General features: G+C 40.6%; 1 protein-coding gene across 1 annotated transcript; it reads left to right on the plus strand.

The window, feature by feature from the left end:
- The first annotated feature begins 866 nt into the window (after positions 1 to 866).
- On the plus strand, positions 867 to 14390 carry LOC123448172 (poly [ADP-ribose] polymerase 1). Its single transcript, XM_045125019.1, has 20 exons — positions 867 to 1085; positions 2693 to 2742; positions 2862 to 3072; positions 3915 to 4080; positions 4168 to 4471; positions 6266 to 6461; positions 6962 to 7114; positions 8613 to 8673; positions 9260 to 9323; positions 9432 to 9692; positions 10966 to 11203; positions 11289 to 11401; positions 11488 to 11564; positions 11653 to 11816; positions 12426 to 12617; positions 12733 to 12841; positions 13143 to 13225; positions 13325 to 13462; positions 13809 to 13991; positions 14078 to 14390. Exons 1-20 carry the CDS (start codon positions 939 to 941, stop codon positions 14123 to 14125), a joined length of 2958 nt encoding a protein of 985 aa, XP_044980954.1. The 5' UTR covers positions 867 to 938; the 3' UTR covers positions 14126 to 14390.
- Positions 14391 to 16195: the final 1805 nt, after the last annotated feature.

Consider the following 16195-nt stretch of genomic DNA (forward strand, 5'->3'; position numbering starts at 1 on the left):
GCATTTTCATGTACAATTATTCAGAGAACAAAGGTTGCACTGAACGTTTGTCTGAGAAATTTGATTGGAAAACTGAGGTACAATTCTTCAGAGAACTTCGTAGCATGGAAGCAGCCCGCGTATGTTGTGTTGCCGCTTAAGGTCGACGCATCCGGACGCCACTGTGATGGACGCCGCTACCTGCAGATCACACCCACCGTCACCGGGCACATCAGCTTGGTGGCGTTGGTAGCACGGCGCCGCTTTACTTCACCCCCACGGCTGATGCGGCCGGCGTGCGCGTCACCTACGCAGTTCCATTCCCCTGCTAGATGGTCTGCGTCGTCGGTGAAGCTGCATTTTCTGACGCCGCGTATATTCTCGTCTTCCCCGGGGTAGCGTCCTTGCCTTGGCTCCTCGCAGGAGCCCTATCTGCCGATGAGAGGGTGCTCTGACGCGGGAAGTGCCCGCGTCTTGGCCAGTTTTGGCCGCCGCGCCTCGGATCTCACGGCTGCGAGAAGTCTCGGAGCCGCCGGCTTGCGCTCCTGCCGGCAGCATCTCAAGGGACATGGGAGAGTTAGGGCAGAGTTGGGTCAATCCCCAGATGATTTTTGCTAATTATTGCAAGACAAGGGGTTATCTGTTAATTGCGTTTAAGTGGGTGCTGGAGGATCCCAGCTTTAATCCGTTGCGTCCATTATAGATCTGATGGTCCATGTAGAAATTTTCAGATTTTCACTGAAAAGTCATTTTCACCGGATACTTCGCCTTATTTATCAATGTCCGGAATGGAATACGTAACGTAATTGGAAGGAGGGAGCGTTCTCCGTCCGTGCTTAAACAGCGAACGCCCTCTCTTTCCTCCACCCAGACGGCCACACCCACACCACCTGCGGCGGGCGGAGAGGGGAGAGGAGGGCGCCAGCGTGGGTGGCAGTGTCAGCAGCCGGCCGGCGGAGATGGCGGCGGCGCCGCCCAAGGCCTGGAAGGCGGAGTACGCCAAGTCGGGGCGGTCCTCGTGCAAGTCGTGCAAGTCCCCCATTGCCAAGGACGCGCTCCGCCTCGGCAAGATGGTCCAGGCCACCCAGTTCGACGGCTTCATGCCCGTGCGTAACGCCACCCCCCCTCCCCTCCCCTCCATCTATTCCCGCCGTTCCCCGCCGCGAACCCCCTCCTCGTCCCGCCGGCGGATCTGTCTCCGACCCCTCACGGCTCCGCGGGGGGTAGGGTTTTGGGGCGGTTTAGCGTTCTTGTTTTTTCTTTTTCTTCCCCCCCTGGGGCGAGTCGGGGCTCCCTCCCGGTTGGATTCGGATTCGGATGAGTCCAGCACGACGGCGGCCTCGCGTGCGGCGTGCAGCGAGTCGATCTGACGGGTTCGGTTTTCGTCTTGGTTTCTGAACCTGACCTGTTCTTGGTGGTGGTTTGGTGAGTCTGGCCTGATTGACTGACTGACCAGCCCCTTTGTAATGCGGCGCCTGTGATGATTGGAACACCCCCCTTGCAATGCAGGGCTCGAAATGCGATATTGTATGCTTCGATTTCAGTACTGGCGGGGTGTCCGCCGCTCCATTATCTGTCGATTTGTATTAGTATCTTTCTCTTGCTCGTACCATTGCTGAAAAGAACTGCTGAAACAACTATTGGGTCTCACATGTAAAATGCAGGCTTCGAATCCCACGCCTCCGATTGATTTGATACATGCCTTTGTTTATGTTATGCATTTCTGCATCACCAGCCGTAGGCTGCTCTGGTTTCATGTGTCGTGAGGTAACCATTAACTGTTCAATTGCTAGTTTAAAGCGAAGAAGTCTATCTGAACTGCACGATAGTTTGGTACAACATCAACATGGTGTCGTGAGGTACAACATCACCTGTATACGATTCCCATTAGCATTTGGTAACTGTCAGGCAACTGCAGTTCTGGTCTGTTCATTACTGGTCTCCATAGTACTAGTGGGTTCTCATCTGTTCATTACTGGTCTCCGTAGTACTAGTGGGTTCTTAACTGTTGTGATTCTATAACTGTTTGCTTTGGCTTGGGTCATGTGGACACTCTAATTGTTTCACTGGGAGAATGCTATATTATGTAGGGAAGTTAAGGTGACTCTTGCAATTTCCTGGTTCATTTTTGGGTCATGTGGACTCTTGGCCACATTTTCCCATCATTTTCTCTAACTAGTATAGCTTGCTTAACATTATGTTCTCAGGGTTATGGTATAATGTGTATAGTATGTATGTCTCAGTGATGTTCTGATAGACTGGAGTATCACCAAAGAACTAGCCATGGACAGTGGTGCATGGAAGCTTGCTATCCATGTGCCAGAACCATGAGTTGGTTGCGAGATCTTATGGGTTTCACCTCTAGCCTACCCCAACTTGTTTGGGAAGGTTTTGTTGTTGTTGTTCTGGTAGACACTGTGTTTTTTGGAATTTTATGTGTAACATTTTTCGGGATGATTGATCAGTTCTTCAAGAGGCAGAGGAAAATAGGGTCCCTCGTGCCAACTTAGGGGCCGTTCGGAATCCCACCAGCTCCGGAGAGCTGCGGAGCCAGTAAACTGGCGCTCCGCAAATTTCAACTATAACTCCACCCGCTCCGGGAGTGGAGCTGTGGAGCGGAGTACCTCCGAACAGGGCCTTATATCACCAAAACAATTTTGCTAATTTGCACATCTATTTATAATTTTATATTTCCATGCCTTTTCTTTTCCAGATGTGGAACCATGCCAAATGCATCTTCAACAAGAAAAACCAGATAAAATCGTATGTAACTACGTCTCTTACTCATCCAACTGGATTTTAGGCTTCAGTTTAGTTTATTCGACTCTTGTATCTGAGTGTAAACCATGGAAAATTTAACTCTACTCTTAACTTCTGACCAGTGTTGATGATGTTGAAGGAATAGATGCACTTAGGTGGGATGACCAAGAGAAGATAAGAAACTATGCTGCAAATTCCTCGACTACTTCAACTGCAACTGCAACTGCAACTGCAAGTTCCACAGCTGCTATTCCTGACAAATGTGCTATTGAGGTTGCTCAATCTGCCCGTGCTTCCTGTAAACGGTGCAGTGAAAAGATTGCAAAAGGCAATGTACGTATTTGCTGATCATTTTTTTTGCACATTTCCTTTTGTTGTGAATATAACTTATTAGTCTCGCGTGAACCCAGGAATTTGTACTTAATAATGCTTGTGTATAAATTTTTTATGGTCCTAAACAGAATCCTCCTTATGGTCAACAACCTTAATGCATTATTCTCATTTCTCACTTACTAGTGACTGTATATAGAGACATGAGTTTCACATTCTTGAATAAACCCTAATGTAATTGCATACAACTGTCACATAACTATAGTATCATACTTCTAATTCTAATTCTAGTAACCTATTGGGGGAAATGTCATACTCTCCCAAACCTGAACTTGTTCTTGATTTTTTGCACTCAGAGATTAGAATTGTGCTATATAGGGCTTTGAAACATATGAACATGGTACATTGTTTCAATGTCGAAACAAAACATGGCACATTGTTATCTTTGATCAGGTTGCTGATGATACCCAAGCTTTTATTATCCTGCTGTGTTGGAATCTGGATTAATTGTAATATCCTGGAAAGGCACTAACTTGGTATCTTGTCATATAAAAACCCTCTGCCACTAGCATGCTAGGTCATCTGCAAAATAAGTTCTGAAGAGTAGGAATTCATAACACAAATGATTGTGTTGATTTGTATTCTTCTTCGTATATGGACCCTGATTGTGTGCTCGACTGGTTGATGAACGACATGCATTTCTTTGATTTGTAATCCTTCATTTAGCTCACCAAGTATAAAGAGATACTAACATTTAATACCCGTGGCGGGGTAACTTATGCTGTTAAATCATGTTATTTGTCTTGACTCTTAAATTGCGTCTAACTGTTTGCTATATTGATTAGGTTCGTGTTTCATCTAAACTTGATGGCCAAGGTTGGTATCATGTTAATTGTTTCTTGGAAATGTCCCCAAGTGCAAGTGTTGAGAAATTCCCAGGCTGGGAGACCTTGTCACACGATGATAGAGGAGCTATTATTGATGTTGTTAAGAAAGGCGCTGCCAGCAAACGTAATGATGCATGGAGATCATAGTTTTTCTTTCCTTTTTTAACATAACTTGATAATCTGACTTGCTGTATTTGTAATGATCATCTAGAAGAAACAACTTCGAAGGGCTCCAAGCGCAAGATTGGTGACATTGATACGCATAACTCCAAAGCTCCCAACTTAAATGGAAGTATATCTGAAGGTGCTGCACGAAGCAAAGGAAAACTTGTTGTACCATGTGATCCCAATTCTAGTTCTGATGATCTGCACCAAAAGCTTAAAGAGCAAAGTGACACACTTTGGAAGTTAAAGGATGAACTCAAAAAGCATGTTTCAACTGCTGAGCTGAGGGATATGCTTGAAGTTAATGAGCAAGATCCATCTGGACCAGAGCGGGATCTATTGGAACGTTGGTAATGTTGTTTGCTATCTGCCTATTTTCCTTTTCTTGTTGGATTTTCATCCAATTGCAAATTATATTACTTGCTGTCATGTGCTAAATTCGGTAAAGGTCCAGACCAGGATAGGGTACTCTCCTTTGGCAATAACTTGGGCAAGGGGCTAGGTTCATGCCTATGCAGTACAAGCGTATCTTTTTGTTGTTAGAGTAAGTTAGAATTATAACTCTATGGCACTTGGTGCTTGTAGAGGAAGTGGAAACTTGTGCAAGGGGATCTTTTTGTTAGTGATGATTTTTGTGCTTGTTTTCTGGATCCCAAAACCTGATGCTGACCTGCTGGTACCAGGAATCTGTCTGGGCTTGTTTTCGAGATATTAGGTGCTATTTTGAAGGAACTTATGGTCAAATACTATTTAGAGGTAAAGGGGAATAACATTTCTTCTTTAGAACTGGGAAGAAAAATACTTCGACCAAATTTGGTAGGAAACAAGATGGCGTTCCATTGGTTATCAGTCTACCGGTTGGGTCCTAGGATATTTACCAAAACAGAAGAGTCAAATCTCACTTGCTTTGATTGTTTTGTATTTACTGATGAGCTCTGTCTGCTCCTGGTTGCCTTAAAATTTTGGATCATGGCTATCTAAATGGTTGACAAACCATCTCTTTATTTTCCCTCCCTCGAGTTCTATTGGTTTTGGTTTTTGCTCAAATTTGTACTCCGTCCCTATCTACATGTTGTCTTCGTATTTTGTGATTTAACTTTGGTCAGTAGAATATGAGTCATGCGTCATAAAACTTATACCGTTGGAAACATTTTCGAATACAAATTGAATGCTGTAATTTTTGTGACACACAGCCCACGTTCTATTGGTCAAATTGAAGGCCAAACTTGAGGGGGAATCTGATGCAGTTAACTGTAGCAACTATTTTTGAGTAAAATGCAACATGAGGTCAGATAGTCACCCACCTACACCTAGTAGTGATTATACAGCCAAACCAGCACAATCATGTGACTAATTTGATTATGTGTTATAGATGTGGACATCCATTACTTGTCTAATGCTAAGTATTACAACTATAGAACCATTTTTATAGGAGATGAAAATTGGAAAGTACATGTTTGCATGCTTGCCTTCTCGGAATGGTTTTTTTTACAATGATCGCAAACACCTAAAGTTAGAATCGGACAAGAAATTGTCAATTATCATATGATTGTATTTAGGCATACCCAAAAGGTATGCAGTGGCTCTTTTGAGAATATTACATGTTCAATAAATTTGGGGTTTAATTTACCTCAAAAGTCACTTTTGAATTTTCCGGCTCGTACTTTCTTTCTTCCAAATTAATTAAGGTATTGGCTTTGTCCTAAGTCAGACTTCTCTATATTTGATCAAGTTTATAGAAAAATGTGCTAATACCTACAACATCAAATATATATATAGTATGAAAAATATATTTTATGATGAACTTTTTTGGCAACAATTTTTTGATGAATTTAATAAATCTAATTTGGTGTTGTAGATGTTGATACAGTTTTCTGTAGACCTGGTCAAACTTAAAGAAGTTAGACTTGGGACAAAGGTAGAACTCCAATTAATTTGGAACAGAGGAAGTAGCTTTTAGTGGAGCAGAAGAGCTCCAAAACAAGGGCTGGTGTCCTGCTGAAGTATTGTTGAATTTTGACTACACGAATGACCGACCTGCCAGCCTGTGGCATTGCTCTTTTCTGTCGTACTGCACAGTATTCAGATGCTTCACTCTATAGTTTCTCATGGATCTATTTTTATAACCTTTTGTTCTCTTGCAGTGCTGATGGGATGCTGTTTGGAGCGCTGGGCACTTGCCCAGTCTGTAATAGCTGCCTATACTATTATGGTGGTCACTATCAGTGCAATGGCCATGTTTCAGAGTGGTCCAAATGTACCTACATGACAACAGAACCTGTACGCATTAAGAAAAAATGGAAAATTCCTGATGAAATAAAGAATGATTATCTTACAAAGGTAGGGCATCTTGGAGCTTCTCAAGCTCAAGTATTTACTTTTCGTGTTAGAGAGCAGCGTCTTGTAGCTAGCGTGGGATTCGCCCAAGGACCAAAATAACCATATATTTAGGTTAATAATTAGGTGCCTCCCAGGGGTAGATATTATTTTTGCAGGGGAAATTATGCACTATTTCATTGCGCTTCATGGTTAGTTCCCAAGCCTGCCGTCTGTTTTCTCAGAAAAAACAAACAAACTAGAGCTGTAATTAAATTAAAAAGGGTCACCATTCACTAATACTCCCTCCGTTCCTAAATATAAGTTTTTTTAGAGGTTCCATTAAAAGACTACATACGGATGTATATAGACATATTTTAGAGTATAGATTCACTTATTTTGTTCTGCATGTAGTCCCCTAGTGAAAACTCTAAAAAGACTTATATTTAGGAACGGAGGGAGTAGAAAATAACTTCATCTTAATTTTCTGCAGTTAAAGGTTGATAAACATGTTTGTCTTGCAGTGGTTCAAGTCTCAAAAGGTTAAGAAACCAGAGCGAATTCTTCCCCCAATGTCACCTCAGAAGTCTGTAGGTCAATCCCCTCAGCAGTCTTTCGTCGGTGAAGCATTGGATAAGTTGAGAGTTTGTATAGTAGGGCAATCTAAAGATGTAGCTGTAAGTAATCTTCATTTTTTTGTACATTTGATATTTTTAGGTTATTTTTCTGTTTAGCTTGCCCTTTTGCTTACATCCTACGTAAAATGTCTATTAGTTTAAAGTAGGTGCAAAATTAATTGTGTTAATCTCTAGTCTTTATTGAGTTGCATCTTGAAGTGGCATGCACTGACCGCACCTTTTTTCGCAGTCATGATTGCTTCAGTAAATTTGTGTCAAGGTATACTTAGGCTCATTTTGCTGTCACTGAATATGCTATGCCTACTTTATAATCTGTTATGGAAAAGTAGCCTCTAAAACAGGCAGAAGCTGGTTAGCCAAAAGATTAAATGTGCATAAGTAACAGACAGTGGCGGAGCTAGACAAGATTCTCAGGGGGGGGGGGGCAAACATAAAATATGGATGTTTGAGGGGGTCAAATGCTAAAATACGGCACCTGCAGGACTGCACATAGCTCACAACAGAGCCTTACTACATTGTATCAGAGAATCAGTTCATACATACATTGCATGTTTGTTTTGAAGTAACTGAAAACTTGGAAAGTACCACCTCTGATCCAGAATGTAAACTCTTTGAACATTTTTACCGGTCAAACATCTCTAGATTTGACCATCTAGAGGAAAAGAACTAGTATCCAAAACATCAGATCTGTTTTACTAGATTTATCATGAAATAAACTTTTATAGTTCATGATTGTTTTTTATGTGAGACACAAATTTGCACAGAAATTGATCATCAATGTATCATTGAAGAACATCCCAGTGTCCTAAAAGACTTACATTTTGGATTGGAGAAAGTACTCATTACTCAACTGACCTCTAGTATTTGGAAGTAGTTTTCTGATAGTTTTTGAGCTGTTAGTTCTCTTGAATGCACCAATGTCTTAAAAGACACAGGTAGCTGTGTGTCAATTGTTTCCTTATTTTTCGCAACAATTTCTCCAATATATTTGATATTTGTTGGAATATGGAGAGTTAGCTTGTTAGACCATCTCTAGTCCTGCATCGATTCAAAGCAAAAAAGTGCAAGGCTTTTTCTCCTATAATGTATAGCCTTGATGGCTGGGGACCCACACCCACCTTATAATAAAGAGAAGGAATAAATTGATGCCTGCTTTGTTCTCCCTTGGATTGACTGCAACCTCAAGCATTAGGCCCTTTGAATCTCTTTCTGCAGTGTATTGATCCAGCTCTATACTGCCTTTGAATCACTTTTCTGCAACACTGGCCTTAGAATGTAACATGAGGAAAAGGAGCAAGGTGTTGAATTCATGTAAAATCATTTCTTGTCAGATTCTAGGGTCGAAGTCGAATTGCCTCATGTGATGTGGCTCCTTTTTTTCGTATCAGATGGGTACTGTTTTATATCTAGTTGCATGTGACACCAATTTTTTTTCTCTGCTTTCATTTTTTTAATTTTGCTGTAGTTAGGTAATTAATGCTTGTTTCGAATGCTCTTTACAAATTTTATATTTATTTAATGAGCTGAACTCGTGTAGGATGAGTGGAAGCAGAAGCTTAAACTTGCTGGTGCCCACTTCAGTCCCAGGGTTACCAAAGGTTTTTCTTTGCATATATGAACTTCTTTTATTACAATTGGATTTGTATAGCATTGGAACCTATATTTCCTTGTGCAACATATATGGGTAACTGAGGTAATTGTTTTATGGAGTAGGGATAAAGGGAAAGAGGCTATCTTATTGCTATTCTTACGTCAATATGCATTGGTGCCCCCTTGGCTATACCACCCTTAGATCCAACTATCCAACGTCACTTCATGCTTTGAAATTCTTATATTTTCACCATCTTCACTGTAGCACACCCTCATGTCACACCATAATAAAGACAATTCTACAGTGAGGCCCCAGTTTGACCACCACTCAATTGTTAGTTCATATTCAGTCCCTAGCATGCACATATTAGTTTGAAATATGCGACCCTCAGCACAAGTTCATGGTCTGGGTTTGGCTACCACTTAATCTTCAGATTATTTTCAATATCTGGTAGTGCATAATACGAGTTAAGTACAGATTGGTTCATCATGTAGGGTACAATGCTGTATTTTGTATTTTGTATAGACATAAAATACAGGAACCTCAAAGCACGATATTATCGCACTATGCTTATGTGTTTACCTGCATTGCAGATATTAACTGTGTAGTTTCATGCGGTGGGCTTGATAATGAGAGCGCTGAAGTCAGGAAAGCTAGGTCTCACATTTTACTCTATCCTTTGTTTTTCAATCATAATTTGGCACGTTCTTTTTTCTCTAATGCTGATGTTGGAATATCATGTTATATATATAAATTTGTTTGCAGGAGGCAGAAGATACCAATCGTTAAAGAAGATTACCTAGGAGAATGCATTAGAAAAAACAGGGTGCTTCCATTTGATTTATATAAAGTTGCGACTACCTTGGAGGAATCATCAAAAGGTAGCACGGTCACTGTTAAAGTTAAGGGCCGAAGTGCTGTTCATGAGGCTTCCGGTCTGCAAGATACGGGCCATATTCTGGAAGATGGCAAAAGCATTTACAATACAACCCTAAACATTTCTGACATGACACAAGGTGTTAACAGGCAAGGTTTTTGCCCATGATATTTCTTTGAGGGTTTGCTCATAATATTTTGTTGCAAATTCGTGACATACATTTTGGGTTAGGTGATTGGGAATAGTGCCTACTTGTTAAGGCACTTTTAGACTTCTAATAAATCATGCAACAAGTTTTTTTTCTACATTTACCCCCCTACAAGTTTTCCATTCCAATTATCCTCTTTCGGCCGCATTATCTGTCAATTTTAATGAATTCCACCTGAACTTTAGTGGTCAGGAGAAATATACAATAACCGTGAAGCAACTATCTAATTTGTGTATGTATCCAGGCTATAGGAATTGGAGGTAGTTAATCTACAATTGGGTAATAATTTTGAGTTACTATACACATTTTATTTTTGTTGTGGTTCCTTGAATTCAATCTGTGTTTATCTAAAACTTAGAAGGATGGTTTAATACTCTGTACTCCATACTTTCTTCTCATCCACACAAGGTTTATCATACAGGGGCATTTTAGGATTACCGACTAACTAGCCTGAACAAGCTCAAAATCAGACCAAAGGGTGTTGAGGATAATTTCGTCGATGCCTCACAGTGGTACGACTGTTGCACGTGATTTGTAGTCAAGGGAATTGCTGTTCAAGTCCTGGCTTTCGCAGTTTATCTGAAAAATTGCTGTGGCCCCTCTTTGTCCGCGTATAGGCCTCTTGAGTCTATCCACGTGTTGACTTTTCGCGTCACACGTGAGAGGGGGTGTTGAAGTGTATATGTGGATTGTCTGGCCCTTTCCATCAGTTCGGACTTTTGGTTGCGTTAGCTAGTGCATGAAGCTTAATGCCTTACATGGGCTTTGAGTGGAGGGGTTACTTGATCAACGTTCCCCATCTTTGTCCTGCTTTTTCTAAAACTTTAATACAAAAAGGATATTTGGCTGCTCTATCTGTGTAGAAATTCCCCATTCGAATCTACTAAACTAAGTACATGATTGTAATCATGTGCTCCCTCCGCCCCGAATTACTTGTTGCAGAAATGGATAACAATGGATGTATCTAAAGCTAAAATTCTATCAATTTCTGAGACAAGTAATTTGGGACTGAGGGAGTGTATTAATAGTTTCCAGAGTCATAAAACATATGCGCAAGTTTACCTTGTTTATGGTTCCTGTTCCTGTCGGAGATTGATTTTCAGGAACATAAACACTATTTACATTGGGAAAATAAGTAATTCTGCTGTTGCTTCGTTACAAAGGTTATTGCTTGCCTTACTTCATCTCTTACAAATTGCTTTTTGTTTCTGAAGCTACTATATACTTCAGATCATCGAAGAGGATGATGGGAGTGAATGCTATGTATTTCGAAAGTGGGGGCGAGTTGGCAGTGAAAAGATTGGTGGAAAGAAACTGGAGGAGATGTCAAAAACTGACGCAATACATGAATTTAAAAGATTATTTCTGGAAAAGACTGGAAACCCCTGGGAAGCATGGGAACAAAAAACAAATTTTCAGAAGCAGCCTGGGAGATTTTATCCACTTGACATTGTATGTTGTTGGAAGGAAAAGTTTGTTCACATAGTTATATTTGTCGTGTGGATTTGAACTGATGATGTGATGTACATTATTGTAGGATTACGGAGTTAAGCAAGCACCGAAACGGAAAGACATCAGCAAAATGAAAAGTTCACTTGCTCCTCAGGTGCTGGAACTCATGATGATGCTTTTCAATGTTGAAACATATAGGTGTGTCTCAGCTCTCTTGTTCAAGGAATCACTTCCATCCATGTCTTCTTATTATTGAAGTCATTATTCACGTTACTATGTTCCAGGGCTGCTATGATGGAATTTGAAATCAATATGGCAGAAATGCCCCTTGGGAAATTAAGCAAGGAAAATATCCAGAAAGGTCTATCTTGATCCCTAAGGAAGCCATTTATTTTTGTTATTATATAAAGTTATTATGATTCGAAGATTCTTAGCTGCATTGCGTGCAGGATTTGAAGCATTAACTGAGATACAAAATCTACTGGATGACACTGGCAATCAAGAACTGGCTCTTAGAGAGAGCTTGATTGTTGCTGCAAGCAATCGTTTCTTCACTCTTATTCCTTCTGTTCATCCACATATTATACATGATAAGGATGACCTGACAATGAAAGTATGTGCCTGTTGCCTTGCATTGTATTCCTGTCAGTTGGCAAAAGTACCCTATCCCTATTTCCCCCCTTGCCAGCATTCCCATGACGAATCCTTTGTCTACCTGGATCTTCAAAGAGCCCAAGTCCCAGTGTTGGGCAGAGTCCATTGTCAAAAGATCGTTTTGAATCTAGCTACTACCAAAAAAGACATTTTATTCACACTTTCTAATTCATGCAAAGAATTTTCCTATGGTAGTGACGTGCAACTAGGAGTTCATTGCTATGTAGCTGGAGTGTGACATTTGCCATAACGCTTAGATGAAATCAAAAGAAGAAAGTATGTTCTTGTTAAATCTTATTCTAACGGAGTCACAAATGAAATTAACTCTTATAGGTGAAACCAGAACTGATCATGGTGCTGCTAGTCATGGTGCAAATTCTCAATGCCTCTCACATTTTGCAAGGATTTTATAAGACGTTATAATACAATATAGCCAATTTTTTATTCTTCACATGTTTCTTGTCATTTGATTATCTTGATTCTTGAGTTTCTTCTCATGTGCCTGATTTTGTTGATTATATGACCTGAGTTATGTTATATACCTAGCTGATTTGTAGCTTCTGCACAGGCGAAAATGCTTGAAGCTCTTCAGGATATTGAAATTGCTTCTAAACTAGTTGGTTTTGATGGTGACAATGATGAATCTCTTGATGATAAGTACAAAAAACTTCATTGTAACATCACCCCGCTAGCTCATGACAGTGAAGATTACAAGTTGGTCGAGAAATATCTCCTCAATACACATGCTCCTACTCACAAGGTATGCAAATTCTTGTGTCTAAATGATACTTTGTTTCTGTGTAGGTAAAATACAGAAGACTACTGTCTCTTGTCATCTGTATACATGTTGACATGTGCTTTATTGTACTTTGAAGGACTGGTCATTGGAATTAGAGGAAGTCTATGTGCTTGATCGAGATGGGGAAGGCAACAAGTACTCAAGATATAAAAATAATCTCCATAACAAGATGCTATTATGGCATGGTAAGTAATTATTTTGAACTACACAAAGCATATAATTTGTGGCAATATTTCGGAGGTATTTAAGTTGGAAGCTTCTGCCCTTGCTGCTTTTCTGTGTTGGATGGCTAAATCTGGGCGTTACTAAATTGATTAACAAATAGTTTCCAAGCAATCAGTGGTTCTAAATGCTTTACCTTATTATTTTAAGCACTTGTATGATTGCATTATGTTAGGTTACAGGTGTTTAATTTCTTTGCTTGTCTTTCCAGAATTACTTTTTTCTATCCTCCAGCTCATGACCGTAAAACTGAATTTTGTGTAGGTTCAAGGTTGACAAATTTTATTGGAATTCTTAGTCAAGGACTAAGGATAGCACCTCCTGAGGCACCCGTGACCGGCTATATGGTTTGCTCTTTATTCACTTTATACATTTTGTATGATGTAACTCTCTGCTTAACTATATATTGAATTTAATAACATGATGTTTCTTTCACTTGTTAAAAGTTTGGCAAAGGCCTCTACTTTGCAGATTTAGTAAGCAAGAGTGCACAGTATTGTTATGTGGATAGAAAAAATCCGACTGGCTTGATGCTTCTTTCTGAGGTTGCTCTAGGAGACATGCATGAACTGAAAAAAGCAACGGTGAGACACAAGATATCTTGGTATTCAAATGGCAGATTTAATTGCTAGTGCCAACTTTTGTCCTTTCATTTTATGCATCAGAAATAACCATTTGTTATTTGATGCCGTGTCAGCTATTTTTCTAGATTCTTGTAATCAAACTTTCTGAATATGTGTTTGTTACGATGTTCATTGCTTTATCACAATTTCAGAAAAAAGAAAGAAAGAAACTCAATGAGATAGCAGATAGGTCGACATTGTTCCCCAATACGTTGCACTATTGTCCTTGCTGCTCAACATAAAAGCTTTCAGTTTTTCTTTCATGTTTCCTCTGATTTAGCATCTCTACCTGGTACTTGTTGTGCAGCCAATGGACAAACCTCCAAGAGGGAAGCATTCGACCAAGGGCTTAGGCAAAACTGTGCCACTAGAGTCGGAGTTTGTTAAATGGAGGGATGATGTCGTCGTGCCTTGTGGCAAGCCAGTGCCAGCATCTATCAGGGCATCTGAGCTTCTGTACAACGAGTATATAGTGTACAACACAGCTCAGGTTTGCCAGGCCTACTTGCCCTTATGCTACCGCAGTAACGCGAATTTGCTGTTCATCTTGCATGAAACCTTTTTCTCTTTTGGCAGGTGAAGATGCAGTTCTTGTTGAAGGTCAAATTCCGTCACAAGCGTTGATTGGGAACCTAGGAGAGTAGAGTTGGACTGTTAGTTGAAGAATCTTCTTTGTTGTCAGTACTCAGTAGCTAGTCTGCACTGTTGGATATGCAATGTCATCGGTGAATTATTCCGCAGCTTAAGGTAGGTTGTGCCGCTCTAGCATTTGATCCGTTTTGGGAATATGGCATGGGCGTCGGGTGTGAGTGGCGCGAGTAACCCCCCGCATTGTTGTCCCCCCATTGATGATGGATGCTCAATCTTTAGGAACTGCTGCTTTTCCTGATGTTTGCTTTGGACAGGTCAACTGTTGCTGTTTTGCATTATGCTTTGCACGTACTTATATTTGAATTTGAGTCGATGCTTTACTATGAGAGGTAGAGCAGCCAGCTGTGTGAAACACACACACACACACACACACACACACACACACACACACCTCCTGTTGCCCACTCTCTTCACAACGTTCTCTGTCGCGGCTTCAGGCTTCAGACCCCCTGGACCACCGGCACGGTTTGGTCTTGCATCCATCCATGTTGCTTTCTTCTTCTCGTCTCTTATCTCCGGTTCAACCATGAGGTCGGATAAGACTCTGAGTAATTGTTTATGTATGTTAGCGCGTTGCTGCCCGGTAGAGATTGTCCTCCCATCTTCCCTGATCCTGGGTCTTCTCACTCTCTTGGTGGTGATGGTCTTCCATATTTTGTACTCATTGGGTTTTTTCGATGAGATTGGGGTTCAATCTACTGTACTTGGAGAGTAGATGTCAGTCATTTTGTGGTAACCTTATGATTTGCGGGCCATCCCAACAGAAGCAGATCATCTCTACTTGTAAGAACCATGTTTCATCATTGCCATACAGGTTTGTAAGATGCACATATTTTGGGATCTTGCTAGTGATTTGTCCCTTGAGCATGCTTTTGAATAAAAATAAAGTAAATTCAAGGAAGAACTATCCAAACGGGACTAAGAAAGAGGTAAATTGTGACTAAATAATTAGACCAACTAAGGAATCCAGAAGTACAAAGCGAAGGTTGTCTAGGGGAAGGAAAGAGGAGGAGCAAATGACTGTTTTTTGCTTTTCCCGGAAGAAGGCGATGGTCGGACTGAGAGAAAATAAAGGTCACGCGATACATGATCCATGCTATAGGAGAATGGATGGTAGCACATAAGCTCAGCAGGCAAACAACGTCTGTTGTCTAGAAGAGTGCACTTTACAGATTAGTATACATATTGTCTCGCTATCGTTGGTGCAACCATGCAAGCACATATTGTACGGCTTGGATGTGGACAACAGTCTGAATACAGATTTTAGAGGGAAAAACATCGCCACCACATTGATGTTGCAGTTCGTCGAGGAGAATCTCTGTTTGTTATCTCCAAGTCAACCCCTCACTTGTCCGATTTGGTAAAGCTTTGCTTGCTTGTTGTGAAGAGGAGCTCAACCGTCGGTCATAGTTCTCCCTGTCATCGAAGAATTTAGGACTACTTTGTTTCCTATCACCACAATTTGAATTTCCAATGTATCCCATTTCTAACAAATGTCACCGTTTAGTTGTTGGCGCTACACATTGTACCAATCATTTTCGCTCCTCTCTTACACTTGTCCATATTGTATGCTATTGTCACGCATGTACCGTAGTTTTGAGCATTGCTTATGCTACATGAGGACCTAGTTATTTATAGATATGGTGTAAGTGAGACTAAATTGCTTCACCAAACTTCACATGTTTTCCTTTTTATTTTCTTCCTTAAAGCGTAACCATAGTTGTTGAGGAATTAATATGTCTAAGGCTCATCCGATATATGCATCTTTGACTTCCCACAAGTTGGGATGCATCTTGGTTATAAAAATAGGGTCCATGAGACTACACACAAAACTATGTTGTCCCCAATCTCTTTTGTCTCCACAAATCTTTTTTCTCTCCTGCAGGAGCTCACTTTTTCTATCAGAACATTTCTCCACACCACCGGTGCTCTTAAATTTGTACATATCAGCAACCTAGGCTGAATGGTGTTTGCTAAAAGGAAAATAAATAAATAATTTTGTGATTCCACCAAATGTCACTTACTTCTTGAGGTTTATTAGTT

The sequence above is a fragment of the Hordeum vulgare genome, chromosome 1H, assembly GCF_904849725.1.
Source record: "Hordeum vulgare subsp. vulgare chromosome 1H, MorexV3_pseudomolecules_assembly, whole genome shotgun sequence".
Classification (NCBI taxonomy): domain Eukaryota; kingdom Viridiplantae; phylum Streptophyta; class Magnoliopsida; order Poales; family Poaceae; genus Hordeum; species Hordeum vulgare.

What these genes read in the sequence shown, in the direction of transcription:
- LOC123448172 (XM_045125019.1), top strand. Translation starts at nt 939, where the DNA reads ATGGCGGCGGCGCCGCCCAAGGCCTGGAAGGCGGAGTACGCCAAGTCG. An exon ending in CAGTCCCAGGGTTACCAAAG is followed by an intron (nt 8,674 to 9,259) that starts GTTTTTCTTTGC and finishes CCTGCATTGCAG; the next exon opens with ATATTAACTGTGTAGTTTCA. An exon ending in TTCAATGTTGAAACATATAG is followed by an intron (nt 11,402 to 11,487) that starts GTGTGTCTCAGC and finishes ACTATGTTCCAG; the next exon opens with GGCTGCTATGATGGAATTTG.